The sequence below is a fragment of the Scyliorhinus canicula genome, chromosome 19, assembly GCF_902713615.1.
Source record: "Scyliorhinus canicula chromosome 19, sScyCan1.1, whole genome shotgun sequence".
In the NCBI taxonomy this organism is placed as follows: domain Eukaryota; kingdom Metazoa; phylum Chordata; class Chondrichthyes; order Carcharhiniformes; family Scyliorhinidae; genus Scyliorhinus; species Scyliorhinus canicula.
In genome coordinates, this window is record NC_052164.1 from 57,835,092 (window position 1) to 57,857,360 (window position 22,269).

General features: G+C 48.2%; 1 protein-coding gene across 6 annotated transcripts in view; it reads left to right on the forward strand.

The window, feature by feature from the left end:
- The window catches only part of prdm10 (PR domain containing 10), a 317,111-nt gene that overhangs the window by 97,558 nt on the left and 197,284 nt on the right, over nucleotides 1-22,269 (forward strand). For all 6 annotated transcript variants that reach the window (XM_038778556.1, XM_038778562.1, XM_038778560.1 and 3 more), the window contains 4 exons: nucleotides 2,588-2,692; nucleotides 3,637-3,847; nucleotides 9,898-10,139; nucleotides 18,977-19,186. In XM_038778556.1, coding sequence (XP_038634484.1) covers nucleotides 2,588-2,692; nucleotides 3,637-3,847; nucleotides 9,898-10,139; nucleotides 18,977-19,186 — 768 coding nt within the window. The remainder of the gene's footprint in view (nucleotides 1-2,587; nucleotides 2,693-3,636; nucleotides 3,848-9,897; nucleotides 10,140-18,976; nucleotides 19,187-22,269) is intronic.

A 22,269-nucleotide genomic window follows, 5' to 3' on the forward strand; every position in this document is an offset into this window, starting at 1 on the left:
TCCTATATCTATCTCCCCTCAATTTAAAGCTATGTCCCCTCGTGCTGGACATCACCATCCGAGGAAAAAGGCTCTCGATGTCCACCCTATCTAATCCTCTGATCATCTTGTATGCCTCAATTAAGTCACCTCTTAACCTTCTTCTCTCTAACGAAAACAGCCTCAAATCCTTAGCCTTTCCTCATAAAATCTTCCCTCCATATCAGGCACCATCCTTGTAAATCTCCTCTGTACCCTTTCCAATGCTTCCACATCCTTCCTATAAAGCGGCGACCAGAACTGCACGCAATACTCCAGTTGTGGCTGCACCAGAGTTTTGTACAACTGCAACATGACCTCATGGCTCCGAAACTCAATTCCTCTACCAATAAAAGCTAACACACTGTACGCCTTCTTAACAACCCTCTCAACCTGGGTGGCAACTTTCAGGGATCTATGGATATGGACACCGAGATCTCTCTGCTCGTCCACACTACCAAGAATCTTACCATTAGCCCAGTACTCTCTTCCTGCTATTCCTTCCAAAATGAATCACCTCACACTTTTCTGCATTAAACTCCATTTGCCACCTGTCTGCCCAGCTCTGCAGCTTATCTATGTCCCTCTGTAACTTGTAACATCCTTCTGCAGTGTCCACAACTCCAGCGACTTAAGTGTCATCTGCAAATTTACTCACCCATCCTTCTACGCCCTCCTCCAGGTCATTTATAAAAATGACAAACCGCAGAGGCCCCAAAACAGATCCCTGTGGTACACCACTAGTAACTGGACACCAGTCAGAACATTTCCCATCAACCACCACCCTTTGTCTTTTATCAGCTAGCCAATTTCTGATCCCAACTGCCAAATCACCCTGAATCCCATGCCTCTGTATTTTCTGCAGTAGCCTACCGTGGGGAACCTTATCAAACGCTTTACTGAAATCCATATACACCACATCAACTGCTTTACCCTCATCCACCTGTTTGGTCACCTTCTCGAAGAACTCAATGAGGTTTGTGAGGCATGACCTACCCTTCACAAAACCAAATCTCTAATCAAATTATTCCTTTCCAGATGATTATACATCCTATCTCTTATGAACCTTTCCAAGACTTTTCCGACAACAGAAGTGAGGCTCACTGTTCTATAGTTACCGGGGTTATCTCTACTCCCCTTCTTGAATAAGGGGACAACATTTGCTATCCTCCAGTCTTCTGGCACTATTCCTGTAGACAAAAATGACTTAAAGATCAAAGCCAAAGGCTCAGCAATCTCCTCCCTCGCTTCCCAGAGAATCCTAGGATAAATCCCATCCGGCCCAGGGGACTTATCTATTTTCACACTTTCCAAAACCGCTAACACCTCCTCCTTATGAACCTCAAGCCCTTCTGTGCCCCAAAACAATCCAGATTAGCGACACAAGTCCGGCATCAACTCTTTACAATTTGAAACAAAGCACACTGGGCTAAATCGCTGGCTTTGAAAGCAGACCAAGGCAGGCCAGCAGCACGGTTCAATTCCCGTAACAGCCTCCCCGAACAGGCGCTGGAATGTGACGACTAGGGGCTTTTCACAGTAACTTCATTGAAGCCTACTCGTGACGATAAGCGATTTTCATTTCATTTTTCAATAGTTCTTTCCCTCATTCAAAAATCTGGAGGAGGCAAAATTAACCTTTTAGACATATAATAATAATCATCGCTTATTGTCACAAGTAGGCTTCAATGAAGTTACTGTGAAAAGTCCCTAGTCGCCACATTCCGGTGCCTGTCCGGGGAAGCCGGTATGGATATTGAATTCAAGCTTCTGCCTTGTTCTGCATTACAAGCCAGCTGTTTAGCTCACTATGCTAAACCAGTCCCTGTGCATATCGGAATCACGCCTGCCGTGGGGGTGGAGAATAGCTGTTCACACCGGAATTCCGGCGAGAAGGCGCTTCCGCGATTCTTCGGGGACCCGCCGGCCCTGCGCGTGCGGTTGACACGGCGGCAGTTGGGGGCCGTTGGAACAGGCCCCCGCGACATTCTCTGCGATCGTCCGGCTGAACTCCCGCCGGCATGGTATACATGTGGTACGACCCGGTGGGAACTGGGACCCTTGGCCGCAGTGGGGGGCAGGGGCAATCTGACTCCGGGGGAGGCCTCGGCGATGGCCAGGCCATCACAATCTGGGAGGGACAGGCCCGCTGTGTGGCTCCGCCACGTTACAGCAGGGCCCTGCCGGCCGCCAGAACCGTGGGAAACGGAGAATCACCCTGGCCTCTCGAGGAAAAAGTCAGAGTGATTCTCTCCCGTTTTCCGGCAGGCTTGAGACTTAGTCCCCAAAAGGGAGAGTCCCCAAAAGGGAGAATCCCGCCCATCATATTTCACTTTTCTGGAAGTGCAATGCACAGGAAAAATGTTTGAACGGATTGGAGTAAATAACACATTTCAGGCGGATAAGATTCAGTGATTTCTGAGTGTGATATTTTTGTGTTTTATCTTATTTTCATTTTCTGAGGTAATGGTGAATTTGAAAAATACTTCGTAAAATTAATAAACTAGATCTGTCATATCACTTGATTGCTGCTTGTTTAATTCTGACAGATTGGTTTCTTTATGCCCAGGTAACAGTTCTTCTGCCTGCCAGCCAGAATGTGACTGGCACCAATCTGACAGTCCTTGGCAGTGTGACAGAAGCACAACAGCCAATGACGGAGAACAATTCTCAGGTAAAATAGCCGCAATTTCAGCAGAAGTTCAGTGATTATTCGAGATGTTACACATGAGCTTAATGACCAACTGACTTTGACTTGTGAATCTGCCCCTGCTTGTGGAGGGAAGAGAAAGTTAATCATAAATCGACAGAGCAGAAGTTACATAGAATTTGCAGTGCAGAAGGAGGCCATTCGGCCCATCGAGTCTGCACCGGCTCCAGGAAAGAGCACCCCACCCAAGATCAACACCTCCATCCTATCCCCGTAACCCAGTAACCCCACCCAACACTAAGGGCAATTTTGGACACTAAGGGCAATTTTATCATGGCCAATCCACCTAACCTGCACAACTTTGGACTGTGGGAGGAAACCGGAGCACCCGGAGGAAACCCACACAGACACAGCGAGAAAGTGCAGACAGTGGCCCAAGCCGAGAATAGAACCTGGGACCCTGGAGCTGTGAAACAACTGGGCCAACGACTGTATTACCGTTCTGTCCACTTATTTTTAAATTTCTTAAATTTTATTTATTTATTTATTTATTTTTTTAAATTTAGAGTGCCCAATTCATTTTTTTCCAATTAAGGGGCAATTTAGCGTGGCCAATCCACCTATCCTGCACATCTTTGGGTTGTGGGGGCGAAACCCACGCAAACACGGGGAGAATGTGCAAACTCCACGCAGACAGTGACCCAGGGCCGGGATCGAATCTGGGACCTCGGCGCCGTAAGGCAGCAGGGCTAACCCACTGCGCCACCGTGCTGCCCTCGTTCTGTCCACTTATGGAGTAATTGTAAATTTCAATCAGATCAGAATCTTGGAATGAGAGGAATGTCAAGGGTGGACTTTTAACAGGGAATGAAGATGGGCAAAGAAGCGATTGCTCTTTAATTGAGGGCAACAAGTTGGTTCATCGTGATCATCAACCCGAGTAACTTGCTCTGATTTTATTTTCCTAGGCTCTTTTGCCTGTTTCAAATAACGGAATACCTCAAATAACAGGAGCCAGCGACTCTGTGCAGCAAATTCCAGAAACAATGGACACGGCTGAACAAGACCTCGACTCTGAAGAGGATGAGGATGATGAAGAGGATGAGGATGATGTAGACTCATCTGATATCGATGATTGGGAACCAGGTCCCCCCAGACCCTTTAATCCATGTGATTTATGTAAGTGAGAAAAAACGCATTGCTTCTTGCAGTGCCACTGAAGTTTAGAGGAAGAATTACCATACTTAAACATACCAACAGTATTTTGGTTCATGTAAACTGCTAGTAACAAGTTATAGAGTCTGAATAGAAATATTGGCAGGGGACTTCCTGGCGGCTATGAGGGAGTAAGTCTTTCATTTGGTGGCTCTCACTCCGGTCAGACTTTTAGACCTTTTCCCCCAACTTTTTTGAACTTTTGAGCGCTGGAGTGAAAAGCAATAGCACTCTAGATCTGAATCCATACAGAGTAGTATGGACTTAAGGAGACAGAAGGGAGTGAAAACAGGCGATGAAAGGGCTGAATAAAGGTGGTGTGGAAGCTCAAGTGAGAGGAAAGATGGCCGACAAACGGACCACGAACGGACGGTCCAGACAGCACTGGACAACATGCTGAAGGTCATGAAATAGAGCTTCGCAGCACTGAAGCGGGATAATTTGGAACCGCTCCAGAAAGCGGTGGAGCGACTGGACCAGAGGCTGGACGCTCAGGATAAGAAGGTCCAGGCACTGGAGAAGACAGTGGAAGAGTAGGCGGATTTCCAAACGGTAACGGATGTGGAAATTAGAAAGTTGAAGGAGCAACAATCAAGGCTGATGGACAGGCTGGAGGACCTGGAAAACAGGTCTCGCCGGCAGAATGTGAGAATGAATAGGCTCCCGGAGGGGGCCGAAGGAGTGGATGCCATGGCATCTGTGGCAGACATGCTGCAGAAGCTGGTGGGGAATGATTTCTTCCTGCGTCCGTTGGAGCTGGACAGGGCACACAGAGTGCAGGCGAGGCAGCTGCGAGGGGGAGGGAGGAGGGCTGGCGATGGTGGTCAGGTTCCATAGGTTCGTGGACAAGGCGCGGGTTCTACAGTGGGCCAAGAGCCCGAAGAGCTGCTCATGGAACAACAGTGTCCTGCGCATCTACCAGGATCTGAGCCAGGAGGTGGTCAGAAGGAGGGCAGCCTACAGACAAAGAGATCCTGTTTAAAAAGAAGGTCAAGTTCGGGCTACTTTTCCCAGCGCGGCTTTGGGTCACATACCGGGAACAGCAACATTATTTTGATGATGCGGAGGAAGCGATGGACTTCGCTAAGGGGCATGGACTGGTGCTGAACTAAGGACCCATAGACTCAAGTTAGAGTGTATTAAGGGATAGTTGCATTTGTTCGCAGATTGCCCTTCATGTTAGCGATGTCGTTCGGCATGCTCTTTTACTGAGAATTGGGGGTGTTCTTGTGTTTGTGTTTGCCTGTTTGAAAGTTTTAAAGTTAAAGCCAAAGTTATAGTTAAAGTTGAAGTTATTGGGTGCTTGGGTTCTTTTTGCTTTTTTTCTGGGAATGTTGGGAAGGGGGTGGGTGGTACCGCCCACCTCATTACACAGTTTGAATTGCACTATTGTGGGGGCGAGCTTTGTTCTTTGTTTGTTTTCTCTCTGTTTTGGTCCCAGAAGCGATTGCTCGAACAGGGCTGTTATGGGGAGGGTGGTGTTGATGGGCGGGGGGGAGGGGAGTGGGGGGGACAATATGTGGGAGACATGATGGTGCCGGAGTTGAGAGCCACCAGGCTAGCTGCTTTAAGCTAGTCAATGGGAGCGAGGTGGGGGGTGTGTATACAGCCAGTATATGGCAAGGGTCAGGTTGCAGGGGGTTGTTGCTTGGGTGGGGGGGGGGGGGGGGGGGGGGGTGATCTGCTGACGATGGAGGGAACTGAACCAGGTGACAGAGAAGAGGTCGGGGGTGGGAGCTGCCAAGAGGCGGACCAGGGGAGGTGCGTCACATGGGCAGGGGGTGGGCCCAAGAAAGGGGATGGCTGATCGGTGTAGGAGAGGAGCAGGGTGCCCTCCAACCAGGCTGATCACCTGGAAAGGTTAGAGGATTAAACGGGCCGGTCAAGAGGACACGTGTGTTCGCACTTACGGGCTCTGAAGGCGGATGTAATGTTGCTGCAGGAGACACATTTGAAAGTGGCGGACCAGATTAGATTACGGAAGGGCTCGGTTAGCCAGGTCTTCCATTCGGGGCTTGGCGCGAAGACCAGAGAGGTCACGATCATGATTAACAAACGGGTTAAATTTGAGGCGGACAGCACAGTTGCGGATGGGGGTGGTAGATTTCTCATGGCCTGGGGCAAGCTTGAGGGGGTGAAGGTGGTCCTAGTGAATGTTTACGCTCCAAACTGGGATGATGTAGATTTCATCAAAAGGCTGCTGGGGAAAATCCCCGACTTGGATTCGCGCAAGTTGATTATGGGTGGGGACTTTAATACAGTCCTTGATCCCGACCTGGACCGGTTATGCTCCAGAGCGGGCAGGGTCCCGGCAATGGCAAGGGAACTGAGAGGGTTCATGGAACAAATGGGGGGGGGTAGACCCCTGGAGAATCAGCCGGCCGACGGGGAAGGAGTTCTCGTTCTATTCACATCTTCACAAAGTTTATTCTCGTATTGACTTCTTTATGAAAATGAAAATCGCTTATTGTCACGAGTAGGCTTCAATTAAGTTACTGTGAAAAGCCCCTAGTCGCCACATTCCGGCGCCTGTCCGGGGAGGCTGGTACGGGAATCGAACCGTGCTGCTGGCCTGCTTGGTCTGCTTTAAAAGCCAGCGATTTAGCTGAGTGAGCTAAACCAGCCCCTTTATGATGAGTAGGAACTTTTTGGAGGGGGTGAGGGATACAGAATACTCAGCGATCACTATTTCGGACCATGCTCCACATTGGGTCGACCTGCAGGTCTACAAAGAAAGTTACCAGCGCCCACAATGGAGGTTAGAGGGGGAATTGTTGGCAGATGAGAGGGTGTGTGAGAGAGTTGGGAAATGAATGCAGGACTACCTGCAGGTCAAGGGTGCTCTCGGAGGCACCGAAGGCGGTGGTGAGAGGGGAACTGATCTCAATCCGAGCCCATAGGGACAGAACGGATAGGGCGGAAATGGACAGACTGGTGCAGGGGATGATACGGACGGATAGGGAATATGCGGAGTCCCCGAGAGCAGAGCTACTTGGGGATCGATGGAGACTGCAGGCGGAGCTGGGGGCGCTATCCACTGGGAAGGCCGTAGAGCAGCAGCTCCGAAAGGCCAGGGGTATGAGTATGGGGAGAAAGCCAGCAGAATGCTTGCACAGCAACTTAGGAAGAGGGAGGCGGCCAGGGAAATAGGGATACTAGTGGACGGGGCAGGGGACCGGGTTGGAGACCCGGCAGGATTGAACAGGGTATTCAGGAACTTTTACAGCAAGCTGTATACCTCGGAACCCCCCACGGAGCCAGAGGGGATGAGGCGCTTCTTAGATAGGCTGATCTTCCCAAAGGTGGGCAGGGGGATGGTAGAGGGGCTGGGGGCCCCGATTAGAGCTGAAGAAGTAATGGGGCGCCTGAAGGCCATGAAGTCGGGAAAGCCCGGCGCTGGACAGGTATCCAGTGGACTTCTACAAAACGTTCTTGGGTATAGTGGGGCTGGTGCTGGTGAGGGTGTTTAACGAGGCAAGGGTCAATGGGGTGCCACCCCCGACGATGTCGCAAGCCACCATTTCGCTGATATTAAAATGGGATAAAGATCCGGAAGCTTGTGAGTCCTATAGGCCAATCACCCTGATTAATGCTAAACTGCTGGCCAAGATCCTGGCGTCCAGGTCCTGGGTACCGGACTTGATTGTGGAGGACCAAACGGGGTTTGTAAAGGGCAGGCAGCTGGTAGTCAATCTACGAAGGCTACTCAATGTGATTATGATGCCCCCGGAGGGCAGAGAGGTGGAGGTAGTTGTGGCAATGGATGCCGAAAAGGCTTTTGACCAGGTGGAGTGGGACTATTTATGGGAGGTGCTGGGACGGTTTTGGTTTGGGGAAGGCTTTGTGGACTGGGTTAGACCGCTATATCAGGTCCCGGAGGCTTGTGTAAGGACGAAGAGGACGACATCTGAGTAGTTTAGACTACACCGCGGGACAAGACTGGGATGCCCCCTCTCTCCATTGCTGTTAGCGTTGGCCATAGAACCGCTGGCAATTGAATGAGAGCGGCAAGGGGATGGAAGGGAATGGTCAGGGGAGGGATAGAACACAAGGTCTCGCTCTACGCGGATGACCTGCTTTTGTACGTGTCGGATCCAGCGGCAGGGATGGGCGGGATTATGGAAATCCTAGGGGAATTTAGCCAGTTTTCGGGCTACAAGTTGAACATGGCAAAAAGCGAGATGTTTGTGGTGGAGGCGAGGGGTCGGGAGAATAGGCTGAGGGAGCTACCGTTTTGGCTGGTTGGGGAAAGTTTTAGGTATTTAGGGATACATGTGGCGTGCGACTGGGGCAAGATGCGTTAGTTGAACTTGTCTAGGCTGGTGGAGTAAATGAGGAGCGAGTTTCGGAGGTGGGATGCGCTCCCGCTGTCACTAGCAGGGAGAGTACAGACGGTGAAGATGACGATCCTCCCGAGATTCCTGTTTATTTTTCAGTGTCTCCCTATTTTCATTAAAAGAATCAATAAAATCATCCTGGGATTTGTTTGGGCGGGGAAGTCCCCGCAGGTAAAGAGGGGGATGCTGGAATGGAACCGTAGCGAGGGGGGACTGGCATTGCCGAACCCCAGCAACTACTACTGGGCGGCTAACGTAGCCATGATAAGGAAATGGATGGTGGGTACGGGGTCGGTTTGGGAGCGGGTGGAGGCTGCTTCGTGCAGAGGCACCAGCTTGGCAGCCCTGGTCACGGCTCCCCTGCCACTCCTGCCGGCCAGGTACTCCACCAGCCCTATATTGGTGGCGGCTCTGCGGATTTGGGGCCAATGGAGGAAGCATGCGGGGGAAGTGGGAGTGTCGGTCTGGTCCTCAATATGTGACAACCACCGATTTGTCCTGGTGAAGATGGATGGCGGGTTTCGTGCGTGGCGGAGGGCGGGGGTGGGAAGGATGGGTGACTTGTTCCTGGAAGGGAGCTTCGCGAACGTGAGGGCGCTGGAGGAGAAGTTTGGGCTGGCGAGTGGGAATGACTTCAATACTTGCAGGTGCGGGATTTCGTACGTAGACAGGTCCCGTCCTTTCCACGCCTTCCACCAAGGGGGATCCAAGACAGGGTAGTTTCCAGGGGAGAGGGGAGAGTCTCAGATATTTATAAGGAGCTTATGGGAGCGGAGGACACCGGGACCGAGGAACTGAAACTCAAGTGGGAAGAGGAGCTTGCTGGGGAGTTGGAGGGAGGCGTATGGGCAGACGCTCTGAGGAGGGTAAATGCAACCGCAACATGTGCCAAGCTCGGCCTGATTCCGTTCAAGGTTGTCACCGGGCCCACATGAAGTGGCCCGGATGAGCAAATTCTTTGGGCTAGAGGACAGGTGTGCTAGATGTGGGGGAGGACCAGCGAACCATGTCCACATGTCCTGGGCGTGTCCAAAACTCAGGGGATACTGGTAGGGATTTGCGGACGTCATATCCCGGGTACTGAAAACATGGGTGGCGATGAGTCCAGAGGTGGTGATTTTTGGGGTGTCGGAGGACCTGGGAGTCCAGGAGGGGATAGAGGCCAACGTTGTGGCCTTTGCTTCCCTGATAGCCCGGCGACGAATATTGTTGGCCTGGAGGGACTCAAAACCCCCAAAGAGCGAAGTATGGCTGTCGGACATGGCAAGCTTTCTCAGCTTGGAAAAAAATCAAGTTCGCCATACGAGGATCACTATCAGGGTTCGCCTGGAGGTGGCAACCATTCATCGACTTCTTCGCGGGGAACTAATCGTCAGCGGACGGGGGCGGGGTAGAATAGTGTAGAGTAGGGGGGAAGTATACGTGGGTCCATCTGCGAGAGTGGTACTGTTATTTACACTATGTTTCTTGTAATTGGTATCTGCATACTAATGTATATTGTTACTGTTTACAATGCCAAAAATACCTCAATAAAATTGCCTGTTTAAAAAAAAGAAGAAATATTGGCAGGACCCCTGTCAGGATGTTACAGTTTGCAATTTAATTTAATAAATAAATTCCTCCTTAAATGGGAGCCCCTTTTATTTTCCTTATTATGATCATGTTATCTTCCCACAGGGTGTGAAGATTGTAATAAAGCTCATCCATCGACATGTCTCAAACATGGTCCCCTGCACTGCATTCCCAATCGGCCCGTCCTGAGCCGGGCCCGGGCCAGTCTGCCCCTTATTCTCTACATCAACCGATTTGCTGGTGGAATCTTCTCCAAGAGGCGCATTCCAAAGCGCACGCAGTTTGGCCCTGTAGAGGGTCCACTAGTTAGACAGTCTGAGCTCACGGATGACTACATTCACTTAAAGGTATGTTCCTTGGCCTAACTACACATGTTTTATTTTGCAATGCAGTACAGGTCGACATGACTTGAAATTTGCTTTTTCGAATTACTGAAATCAGAATCATTGTTGATAATTTGCATATTGTTGAAGATAGGAAAGGTTTCCCTTTTGCATTTCTCTTTTGGATTTGGATTTGTTTATTGTCACATGTATTGTCAAAAGTATTGTTCTGCGTGCAGCTCAGACTGATCATTCCGTACATGAAATGAAAATACATAATCAGGCAAACATAAAATACACAATGTAAATACATAGATTCAGGCACGGGTGTAGTACTACTTGGTAGAGAAGATATGTGAAGACATCAGATCAGTCCATTAGAGGGTTGTTTAGGAGTCTGGTGACAGTGGGAAAGAAGCTGTTTGGGAGTCTGTTTGTGCGTGTTCTCCGACTTTTGTATCTCCTGCCCGATGGAAGAAGTTGGAAGAGTGAGTAAGCCAGGTGGGAGGGGTCTTTGATTATGCTGCCCGCTTTCCCAAGGCAGCGGGAGGTGAAGACAGTTAGTGGATGGGAGGCAGGTTCGTGTGATGGACTGGGTGGTGTTCACGACTCTCTATAGTTTCCTATGATCTTGGGCCGAGCAGTTGCCATACCACGCTGTGATGCAGCCAGATAGGATGCTTTCGATGGTGCACCTGTCAATGTGGATGCTCCAAATTTCCTTAGTTTCCCGAGGAAGTATAGGCATTGTTATGCTTTCTTGGTCGTAGCGTCAATGTGGGTGGACCAGGACATATTTTTGGTGATGTGCACCCCTAGGAATTTGAACCTGTCAACCATCTCCACCCTAGCCCGTTGATGCAGACGGGTATGGACAATACTTTGCTTCGTGGAGCTGGATGATCATTCGGGAGGCAGAGTCAGTTATAGATAGAAGCTACAGGGATGTAGTTACTCCTAAGAATGAAGGTAGCTGGGTGACGTTTAAAAGGAGGGGGAAGAAGCAGTCAATGCAGGGATTCCCTGCGGTTGTTGCCCTCAATAACAGGTATACCGTTTTGGATACTGTTGGGGGGGGGGACACCTACCAGAGGTAAGCCACGGTGACCAGGTCTCTGGCACTGAGTCTGTTCCTGAGTCTGAGAAGGGAAGGGGGGGAGAGCAGGAGAGCATTAGATATTGGAGACTCTATTGTTAGAGGTACAGATAGACGGTTCTGTGGCAACGATAGAGGCTCACGGTTGATGTGTTGCCTCCCGGGTGCCAAGGTCTGTGATGTCTCTGATCGTGTTTTCAGGATCCTCAAGGGGAAGGGGGAGCAGCCACAAGTCGTGGTGCACATCGGTACGAACGACACAGGTAGGAAAAGGGACGGGGATGTAAAACAGGAATTCGGGGGCTAGGGTGGAAACTGAGAGCCAGGACAGACCGAGTTGTCATCTCTGGTTTGCTGCCAGTGCCACGTGTTAGCGAGGTGAGGAACAGAGAGAGAGTGCAGTTAAACACGTGGCTACAGGGGTGGTGTAGGAGGGAGGGTTTCAGTTACTTGGATAATTGGAGCACATTCTGGGGACAGTGGGACCTCTACAAACAAAGGGGCACGAATATCCTGGGAGGGAAATTTGCTCCAGCTCTTCGGGTGGGTTTAAACTAATTTGGCTGGGGGATGGGAAACTGATTTGTAGTCCAGGAGATAACGTTGCTGGAGTTCACGAAGTTGAGGGTGGTGCAGTACTGAGGAAGGTACCAAGGTCACAAGAGTGGACCTGCAGGCATGAAGGTGGTTTGAAGTGTGTCTACTTCAATGCGAGAAGCATCAGGAATAAGGTTGGTGAGCTTGAAGCATGGATTTGTACCTGGGACTACGATGTTGTGGCCATTACGGAGACGTGGATAGAACAGGGGCAGGAATGATTGTTGGAGATTCCGGGGTTTAGATGTTTCAGTAAGATTTGGGAAGGTGGTAAAAGAGGTGGAGGAGTAGCATTGTTAATCAAGGCTAGTATAATGGCTGCAGAAAGGCAATTTGAGGAGGATCTGTCTGATGAGGTAGTGTGGGCTGAAGTTAGAAATAGGAAAGGAGCGGTCACTTTGTTAGAAGTTTTCTATAGGCCCCCAAACAGTAACAGAGATTTGGAGGAAAAGATTGCAATGCAGATTTTGGATAGGTGCGGTAGTCACAGGGTAGTTGTCATGGATGGCTTTAACTTTCCAGATATTGATTGGAGCCACTATAATTCAAAAAGTTTGGATGGGGCTGTTTTTATCCAGTGTGTGCAGGAGGGTTTCCTCACACAATATGTGGATAGACCGACAAGAGGCAGGGCCACATTGGATTTGGTACTGGGTAATGAACCGGGCCAAGTGTTAGATTTGGTTGTGGGAGAGCACTTTCATAGAATTTACAGTGCAGAAGGAGGCCATTCAGCCCATCGAGTCTGCACCGGCTCTTGGAAAGAGCACCCTACCCAAGGTCAACACCCCCACCCTAACCCCACCCAACACTAAGGGCAATTTTGGACACTAAGGGCAATTTATCATGGTCAATCCACCTAACCTGCACATCTTTGGACTGTGGGAGGAAACCGGAGCACCCGGAGGAAACCCACACACACACGGGGAGGATGTGCAGACTCCGCACAGACAGTGACCCAAGCCAGAATCGAACCTGGGACCCTGGAGCTGTGAAGCAATTGTGCTATCCACAATGCTACCGTGCTGCCCCACTTTGGAGATTGTGACCACAATTCAGTGACTTTCACTACAGCAATGGAGAGGGATAGGAACATATGGCAAGGTTTATAACTACAAAGAACAAAGACAATTGCCGCACAGGAACAGGCCGTTCGGAACTCCCAGCCTGCGCCGATCCAGATCCTTTATCTAAACCTGTCGCCTATTTTCCAAGGATCTACTTCCCTCTGTTCCCCGCCCGTTCATGTATCTGTCTAGAAAAGAACAGAACTGGGGGAAGGGTAATTATGATGTGATTAGGCAAGAATTGGGGAGCATAAGATTGGAACAGGAACTGTCAGGGATAGGCAGAATTGAAATGTGGAGCTTGTTCAAGGACAAATAAGGCGTGTCCTTGATATGTATGTTCCTGTCTGGCACGGAGGAAATGGTCGAGTGAGGGAACCATGGTTTTCAAAAGAGGTTGAATGTATTGTCAAGAGGAAGTAGGGGGCTTATGTCAGGATGAGAAAACAAGGTTCAGTCGGGCACTTGAGCGATACAAGATAGCTAGAAAGGAGCTCAAGAAAGGGCTTAGGAGAGTGAGGAGGGGGCATGAAAATCCTTGGCGGGTAGGATCAAGGAAAACCCCAAGGCTTTTTACACTTAAGTGAGGAATAAAAGAATGATGAAGGTGAAGTTAGGGCCGGTCAAGGACAGTAGTGGCAACGTGTGCATGGAGTCTGAAGGTATAGGAGAGGCCCTAAATAAATACTTTTCTTCACAAAGGAGAGGGGCCATGTTGTTGAGGCAGGTAGCACGATACAGGCTGGTAGGCTGGAGGAGGTAGATATTCAGAAGGAAGATGTGTTAGAAATTTTGAGAAGCCTGAGGGTAGATACGTCCCCTGGGCCTGATGGGGTATATCCTAAGATTCTTTGGGAGGCGAGGGATGAGATCGCAGAGCCTTTGGCTTTGATCTTTATGTCGTTACTGTCTACAGGAATAGTGCCAGAAGACTGGAGAGAGGTGAATGTTGTCCCCTTGTTCAAGAAAGGGAATAGGTATAACCCTGGGAATTATAGGCCGGTTAGTCTCACTTCGGTCATCGGTAAATTATTGGAAAGGGTCCTGAGGGATAGGATTTATGATCATTTAGAAAGATTCAGCTTAATCCAGGATAGTCAGCACTGATTTGTTTATATTCTTTGAAGCGGTAACTAAGTACATAGATGAAGGTAGAGCAGTTGATGTCGTATACATGGATTTTAATAAGGCGTTTGATAAGGTACCCCATGGTTGGCTCATGAAGAAAGTAAGGAGGGAAAGAAAGATAGCATAGAGGTAAATTTGGCCAATTGGATCAGTAACTGGCTATCACATAGAAGGCTATCACGTAAAAGGTGGTGGTAGATGGTAAATTTTCAACCTGGAGCCCAGTCACCAGCGGTGTACCACAGGGATCAGTCCTGGGTCGTCTGGTATTTGTGATTTTTATCAATGACTTGGGTGATGGAGTTGAAGGTTGGGTTAGTAAATTTGCTGATGACACCAAGATTGGTGGAGTAGTGGATGAGGTGGAGGGCTGTTGTAGGCTGCAAAGAGACATTGATAGGATGCAGAGCTGGGCTGAAAAGTGGCAGACGGAGTTTAACCCTGATAAGTGGGAGGTGATTCATTTTGGTAGGACAAATTTGAATGCGGATTACAGGGTCAACGGCAGGGTTCTGAAGAATGTGGAGGAGCAGAGAGATCTCGGAGTTCGTGTCCATAGATCTCTGAAAGTTGCCACCCAAGTGGATAGCGCCTTGAAGAAAGGATGGTTAGCATTTATTAACAGGGGGATTGAGTTCAAGAGCCATGAGGTTATGCTGCAACTGTATAGGACCTTGGCTCGACCACATTTGGAGTATTGTGTGCAGTTCTGGTCACATCATTATAGGAAGGATGTGGAAGCATTGGAAAGTTGCAAAGGAGAATTACCAGGATGCTGCCTGGATTGGAGGGTAGGTCTTATGAGGAAAGTTTGAGAGAACTGGGGCTTTTCTCTTTGGAGTGGAGGAGGATGAGAGGTGACTTAATTGAGGTGTAAAAGATGATAAGAGGGATAGATAGAGTGGCCGTTCAGTGACTTTTTCCTCAGGTGGATGTAGCTGTTACAAGGGGGCATAACTATAAGGTTCATGGTGGAAGATATAGGGGGGATGTCAGAGGTAGGTTCTTTACTCAGAGAGTGGTTGGGGCGTGGAACACACTTCCAGCTATGGTAGTGGCGTTGGACACTTTAGGAACTTTCAAGCAGTTATTGGATAGGCATATGGAGTGCACTAGAATGATAGGGTGTAGAACATAGAACATAGAACAGTACAGCACAGAACAGGCCCTTCGGCCCTCAATGTTGTGCCGAGCCATGATCACCCTACTCAAACTCACGTATCCACCCTATACCCGTACCCCAACAACCTCCCCCTTAACCTTAATTAGGACACTACGGGCAATTTAGCATGGCCAATGCACCTAACCCGCACATCTTTGGACTGTAGGGTGTAGGTTGATTTGATCTTTGTTTCAGACTAGTTCGGCACAACATCGTTCGGCCTATGTTCCTGAAGTCAATGATCAGCTCTTTAGTTTTGCTGGTTTTGAGGGAGAGATTGTTGTCGCTGCACCACTCCGCTGGGTTCTCTATCTTCCTCCTGTATTCTTACTCATCGTGGTTCGAGATCTTGCCCACTACGGATGTCTCGTCAGCACACCTGTAGATGGAATTGGAGCCAAATTTTGCCATACACGTGTGTGTGTATAGGGAATATAGTAGGGGGCTAAGTACGCAGCCTTGCGGGCCTCAGTATTAAGGACTATCATGGAGGGGGTGTTGTTTTTTATCCTTACTGATTGTGGTCTATGGGTCAGAATATGGAGGATCCAGTTGCAGAGTGTGGAGCCAAGTCCTAAGTTTTGGAGCTTTGATATGATCTTGGCTGGGATTATGGTGTTGAGGGTGGAGTTGCAGTCAATAAATAGGAGTCCTTATTGTCGAGATGCTCCAGGGATGAGTGTCGGGTCAGGGAAATGGCATCTGCTTTGGACCGGTTGCAGCGGTATGCAAATTGAAGTGGATCTAGATATTCTGGGAGTATGGAGTTGATATGCCTCATGACCAACCTCTCCAAAACATTTAATTGCGATCGATGTCAAGGCCACCGGACGATAGTCATTGAGGCACGTTGCCTGGTTCTAAAAATTTTTTTTTTTTAATTTAGTGTACTCAATTCATTTTTTCCAATTAAGGGGCAATTTAGCGTGGCCAATTCACCTATCCTGCACATCTTTGGGTTGTGGGGACGAAACCCACGCAAACACGGGGAGAATGTGCAAACTCCACACAGACAGTGACCCAGAGCCAGGATCGAACCTGGGACCTCAGCGCCGTGAGGCAACAGGGCTAACCCACTGAGCCACCGTGCTGCCTGGCACCGATATGATGATGGTCTTCTTGAAGCAGGTGGGGACCTCGGAGCAGAGTAGGGACAGGTTGAAGATGTCCGCGAACACATCTGCCAGCTGCTCCGCGCAGGATCTGAGTGCACGTCTAGGGACTCCATCCAGACCCTTCACCTTCCAATGGTTCACTTTCAAGAAGGCCGATCTGACATCGGAAGCTGTGACGATGGGTATGGCTGTGCCCGGGGTAGTCAACCATAGTTTGATGGTTTCCTGCTCGAGCCGAGCATAGTTTGCATTGAGTTAATTGGGAGGGGTGCGCTGCTGCCGGAGATTCTGTCGGGCTTCGCTTTGCACCCCGTTATGTTGTTTCGGCCTTGCCACAGCCGCAGAAAGTCTGTAACGCTAGTCTGTGACTCTAGCTTGGTCTGATATTGTCTTTTGGCATCCCTGATGACTTTGCGGAGGTCATACCTGGATTTCTTGTATAGGTCAGGGTCACCTGATTTGAACACCTCAGGGGCAGCACGGTAGCATGGTGGTTAGCATAAATGCTTCACAGCTCCAGGGTCCCAGGTTCGATTCCCGGCTGGGTCACTGTCTGTGCGGAGTCTGCACGCCCTCCCCGTGTGCGCGTGGGTTTTCTCCGGGTGCTCCGGTTTCCTCCCACAGTCTAAAGATGTGCGGGTTAGGTGGATTGGCCATGCTAAATTGCCCAAAGTGTCCTAAAAAGTAAGGTTAGGGGGGGGTTGTTGGGTTACGGGTATAGGGTAGATACGTGGGTTTGAGTAGGGTGATCATTGCTTGGCACAACATCGAGGGCCGAAGGGCATGTTCTGTGCTGTACTCTTCTATGTTCTATCTGTCCTTCCGTAGGGAGTCAAGCTCCCGATTAAGCCACGGTTTCCGGTTGGGGGACATACGTACTACTTTCTTTGGCATACAATCGCCTACACATTTCCTGATAGTCTGTGACGGTGGTCCCATACCCGTTTAGGTTGGTCGGTAAGTCCATACCTCTGCATCAGCCCACTGACTCCAAGCCGTCACGTTGGAGCTCTTCTGTTGCCTCGGACCAGCACTGCATGACCTTAACCAAATTCTCCCAGTTCAGTTTCTGCTTGTGTGCCGGGAGAAGGAGTACCATCTTCAATCCAATTTTCCGAAGTGCGGTCGGTTGATGGATCGGGAGGCACCCTTGAATATTCTGTAGCAGTTGTCGAGAGTGTTATCGCCCCTTGTGGGTCAGGAGATGTGTTGGTGGAATTTTGGCAGTACACACTTGAAGTTAGCCTTGTTGAAGTCTTCGGCCATGATGAACAAGATCTCCCTGTGCTCTGTTTCATTGTTAGTTATAACTGTGTACAATTCATCCAGCGCTTTCTTCACTTCTGCCTGGGGTGGGATGTAGACCGTTGTGATAATGGCTGAAGTGAACTCGCATGGAAGGTAGTACGGGCGGCACTTCTCGGTCAGGTATTCCAGGTCTGCGGAACAGTAGGTCGCCAGGGTCGCCACATCCGAGCACCAGGAGGTGCTTTCTTATGAATCTTGATGCTCAGCGCAATGAAGACTTTTGGTGTTTGTGATTTGAACATTTCAAAGACATGTTTACATTTTTTCGGACTGGGTGACAGTTGGTCAAGGACTTCTCTCTCAATGTTGTGGTCTGGATCAGACTGCTGTTTGCAAGATGGAAAGTATTTGGGTACTATCAACCCAGTTGGCAATGATCCTGAACTGTTCTTAATTCAGACAATGATTCACCAATCAAACTCAAATGTATTCTCCACTTAGTGGTGTGATAACTCTTTCTTTTTATACTGGCTTTCTTGTGGCTTTTCTGAGCTAAGATTGTTGAATCATTGTCTGAATTAAGAACAGTTCAGGATCAGTGCCAACTGGGTTGATAGTACCCAAATACTTTTCATCTTGCAAACAGCAGCCTGATCCAGACCACAACATTGAGAGAGAAGTCCTTGACCAACTGTCACCCAGTCCGAAAAAATGTAAACATGTCTTTGAAATGTTGTCTCTTGGGGAAAGGGGGCTAAGATTGCTGTTGACCAGTAATGGAAAGAGGTTTGTTTGGGTGTATTCAGCTGCTGCAGTGCATCATGTGTCTGTGTTGCTACAACACGTTTTCTGTAAAACCAATGAAGATCAATACCTTTTTGTTACAATAGTTGCAGAGTGGTAGATCCGTTGTTCTGAATCTATCTTTGTTGGGCAGGATTGTGGTGAGTTTCTTTTCGGTGACCAAGTTTTGGATGCAAAATCATGGTTTTCAGTTTAGGATTTATTTGGATCTCTTGTTGATTCAGTTGGGAGCAATGGAATCTGGTTCAGAAGGTTGTGGGTGTAAGTTCCGTGCTGGGGGCATCAGCTGACTTGTGCAGTTCTCATTCTGACTGTGTTCCAGATTTTGTGGCATTGTTCGGACAAGAAGGAATTTAACCAACACCCTTGTCAACATTGTTTCCTCAAAACACATGAGGCTTTTATCCGTATTAGAAACTTGATCAAGTTTTGGTTGAGTTTAGCTTCCACAAAGCAACTTGTATGAATGCATAAATAGATTAATCAGTCATTTGTGAGATTGATCTTTGTAAAATATTGCTGGAGCTAAATAGCTGCTGCGTTGCCAAAAGCAGCCGTTGAAAAAACTTCATTGTGTGAAGCACTTTAAAACGTCAGTAATGATGAGGCATTATGTAAATGAAAGTTTGTTTTCTTCTCAACAGATTTCTATGGGAGTAGGATGGGAGGATTGTAAGGATGAGGATAAACCAGGGGATCTGTGGTTTGATCTTTCTGATGAGAACTTTTGCAACTGGATGATGTTTGTACGGCAAGCACAGAACCACTTGGAACAGAACCTTGTGGTGTACCAGTATGGCAAGAACCTCTATTTCACCACTATCAAACATATCGAGCCGAAACAGGAACTCAAGGTAAAAAGAATACACGGTATGTAATTATTGGGTTGCAAGAGGGTGTCTGCTCAAATTATCCACTTTCTTTGTGACCCTAGTGCCCTGATGAAACGTGAGCTGAATTTCTAACCCAGTATCTGCTCCATCACAAAGATCAGCACTTTGTTCTTGCTTCAGTAAGCCAATGACTTCAGGCTATTTTTAACTGAAACCCATGTGTGTGTCTTAGTCACTTCCAGACTCAATATTCCAATACTTTTCTGATAGTTTTCATTCCTTCACCCCATGTAAGCTACACTATCCTGCACTGCCTCACTTGAACATCATCCCCTCACACTCCTCCATTTGCTTCTAATCCCCCAGCCTAAAATCCTTCCATGGACTTTCCCCTTCTTGTCTCGATAACTTACTCCAGGCCACCCTCTCCTTCCTTGAGTCCACATTCCTCTTTGTCCACCTCTCATTTGCATTTCCATAGTTTGTGGGAACAGAGGGGAGCTTCTTGTGTCCAATGTGGTGTGCTGCCTCCTTCATACCCAGATAAAGGACACCAGGGAACAAATGAAGAACATTTTGCAGGGGGTAGGGAGTGACCTGAAGTTGATGCACACGTTGATATCAATGAAATAGGCAGAGTGGGTATTGAAGTCCTGCAGTGAGACTTTCAGGAGCTAGGGCGAAAGTTTAAAAAGTAGAACTTTAGAACATAGAACATAGAACAGTACAGCACAGAACAGGCCCTTCGGCCCTCGATGTTGTGCCGAGCAATGATCACCCTACTTAAACCCACGTAACCCGTATACCCGTAACCCAACAATCCCCCCATTAACCTTACACTACGGGCAATTTTAGCATGGCCAATCCACCTAACCCGCACATCTTTGGACTGTGGGAGGAAACCGGAGCACCCGGAGGAAACCCACGCACACACGGGGAGGACGTGCAGACTCCACACAGACAGTGACCCAGCCGGGAATCGAACCTGGGACCCTGGAGCTGTGAAGCATTGATGCTAACCACCATGCTACCGTGAGGCCCCTAAACTTTAAAGGCAATAGTCTGGAATACTCACAATTCTTTTCCAATGAGAGTCAAAGTAGGAAGATAGGGAGGATCAATGCATGGTTTTGGGGCATGGTGCTTGAGGAAGGGCTTCAGATTCTTGGGGCATTGAGTCCAGTTCGAGGGCAAGATACACCTATTTAAAAGCGATTGCTTCACCTCCACAGAACTGGAGCCAGTGTCTTTGCAGCCAGGTTCACTGCTGTATTTGGGGAGGGTTTAAACTAAATTGGCAGGGAGGTGGACACCAGGGAGGTGGAATATGAAAGAAAGATGGCGCCGGAGCGAGGCGACTTCTTGCAAGCTGTGCCCAGCATACCCTCTAATTCAATCTTTTACTCTCGTTCTATGCTTCTAAAACTAACTGTAACATTATATTCTGCAGTCTCTCCTTTCTTCTCTATGTACGGTATGCATTGTTTGTACAGCATGCAACAAACAATACTTTTCACTGTATACTAATACATGTGACAATAATAAATCAAATCAAATCAGCATATATACAAATCGAAACAAAGCATATAGGAGTGAGAGTGACATTGTTCCACAGAGCGAAACCATATCACATTTGATCATGTTGTGAAACCATATCAAGAAATTACTTTTTAATATACTGTATGAAAACTTTCATTTGATTTGGTTTTTTTTTAAAAAAGTTCCAGAGGCAGTTCCTCTCAGATGGGCTAATTGAATACTTCATCCATTAGAGTGCTTACTGAGATCCAGTTGGATCAGGGCATGAATTTAATATCCAGTAGTGAGTATTCTGGGCGAAACACAGTTCTCAGTCTGCCAACCCCATTCACAAGGGACTTTGGAACAGTACCACCAAACCCTGAATACAAAGATCAAGGCATACTGATATGACGCTGCTGTCCCCCACCCCAATTTACATCCGTGTTTCCTAAGAGGCTATGCTGTGGCTCAGGATCACTTTAAAACCTCCCAGAAAACTATCAAGGCTAGAATGTTCAACCTCTACTCTCAATATAGGGTGAACTATTGAAAGCCAAGTTTAGTTCAGCATCGTAAAGAGGATTGGCAAGGTGAACTGTTTCATTGACATCCCCAACTGTAGGAAAAATCAAAGGCTGAGTCACACCAATATGTATGCTCTTGACTTTGGGGTGGCTGACGTCCTGCTTCAAGATGATCAATCAGGCATCAAGAGACCAGTTGGGTATTTCTCAAAAAAATTGACCAGACACCGAAGAAGCTACTCCACTGTCGAAACGAAAGCTCTGGGACCTCTCGAACACCATACCTAAAATGGATATAGCGAAACCGCAGTCTATGAAGTTCACAACCGCTTAACGTTTGTGGAGAGATTCCAAACTCATTATGCAAGGCTATTTTGATGGAGACTGCTTCTTCAACGTATCTACTAAAGAAAATCGACATTGCAGTGAAAACCAATGCGATTTCTGATGCTTTAACTCAGCACCATATCATCCCAAAACCTGTTGATAATTGGAAGCCGGTTCCAAGCTGTACAGAACAGAGCCACAGACTTTGATGTATTTGCAAATAAGTGTTTAAATATGCATATGTATCTCGGGGGTTTTTTTGGAACAACCTTGTAAAAAAAATGCTGACATTGAACATCTCATCCCAAGTGGTGTGGAGGCATTGTGAAATTTTATATCAGAAAATGATTTTTGAAGTAAAGTCGCCATAGTCCCAGATGACCATAAGCTGCCTTTTCCTTTGAGGAGAAGAGCTGACTGGTGTTGGTTCAACCTGAGGGTCAGCAATACAGGAATTGAACCTGCGCTGTTGGCCTCGCTCTGCATCACAAACCATCTGTCTAGCCAACTGGGCTAAACTGGCCAAGGATTTTTGAATATACTGGCTCAAATATACCTATTGATTTGTTTTTGTTTTAAAATTGTGATCACAGTCAAAGATAGCTGCACATTTGCATCATCGAACTATCTGTATTTCAAAACTGTTGAATTGAAGGCAATCTGACTCCAGAGCTGCACAAGGAACAATTGCCTTAGAAGAGATGAATGGGAACCATCTCCTCTGTCATTAGC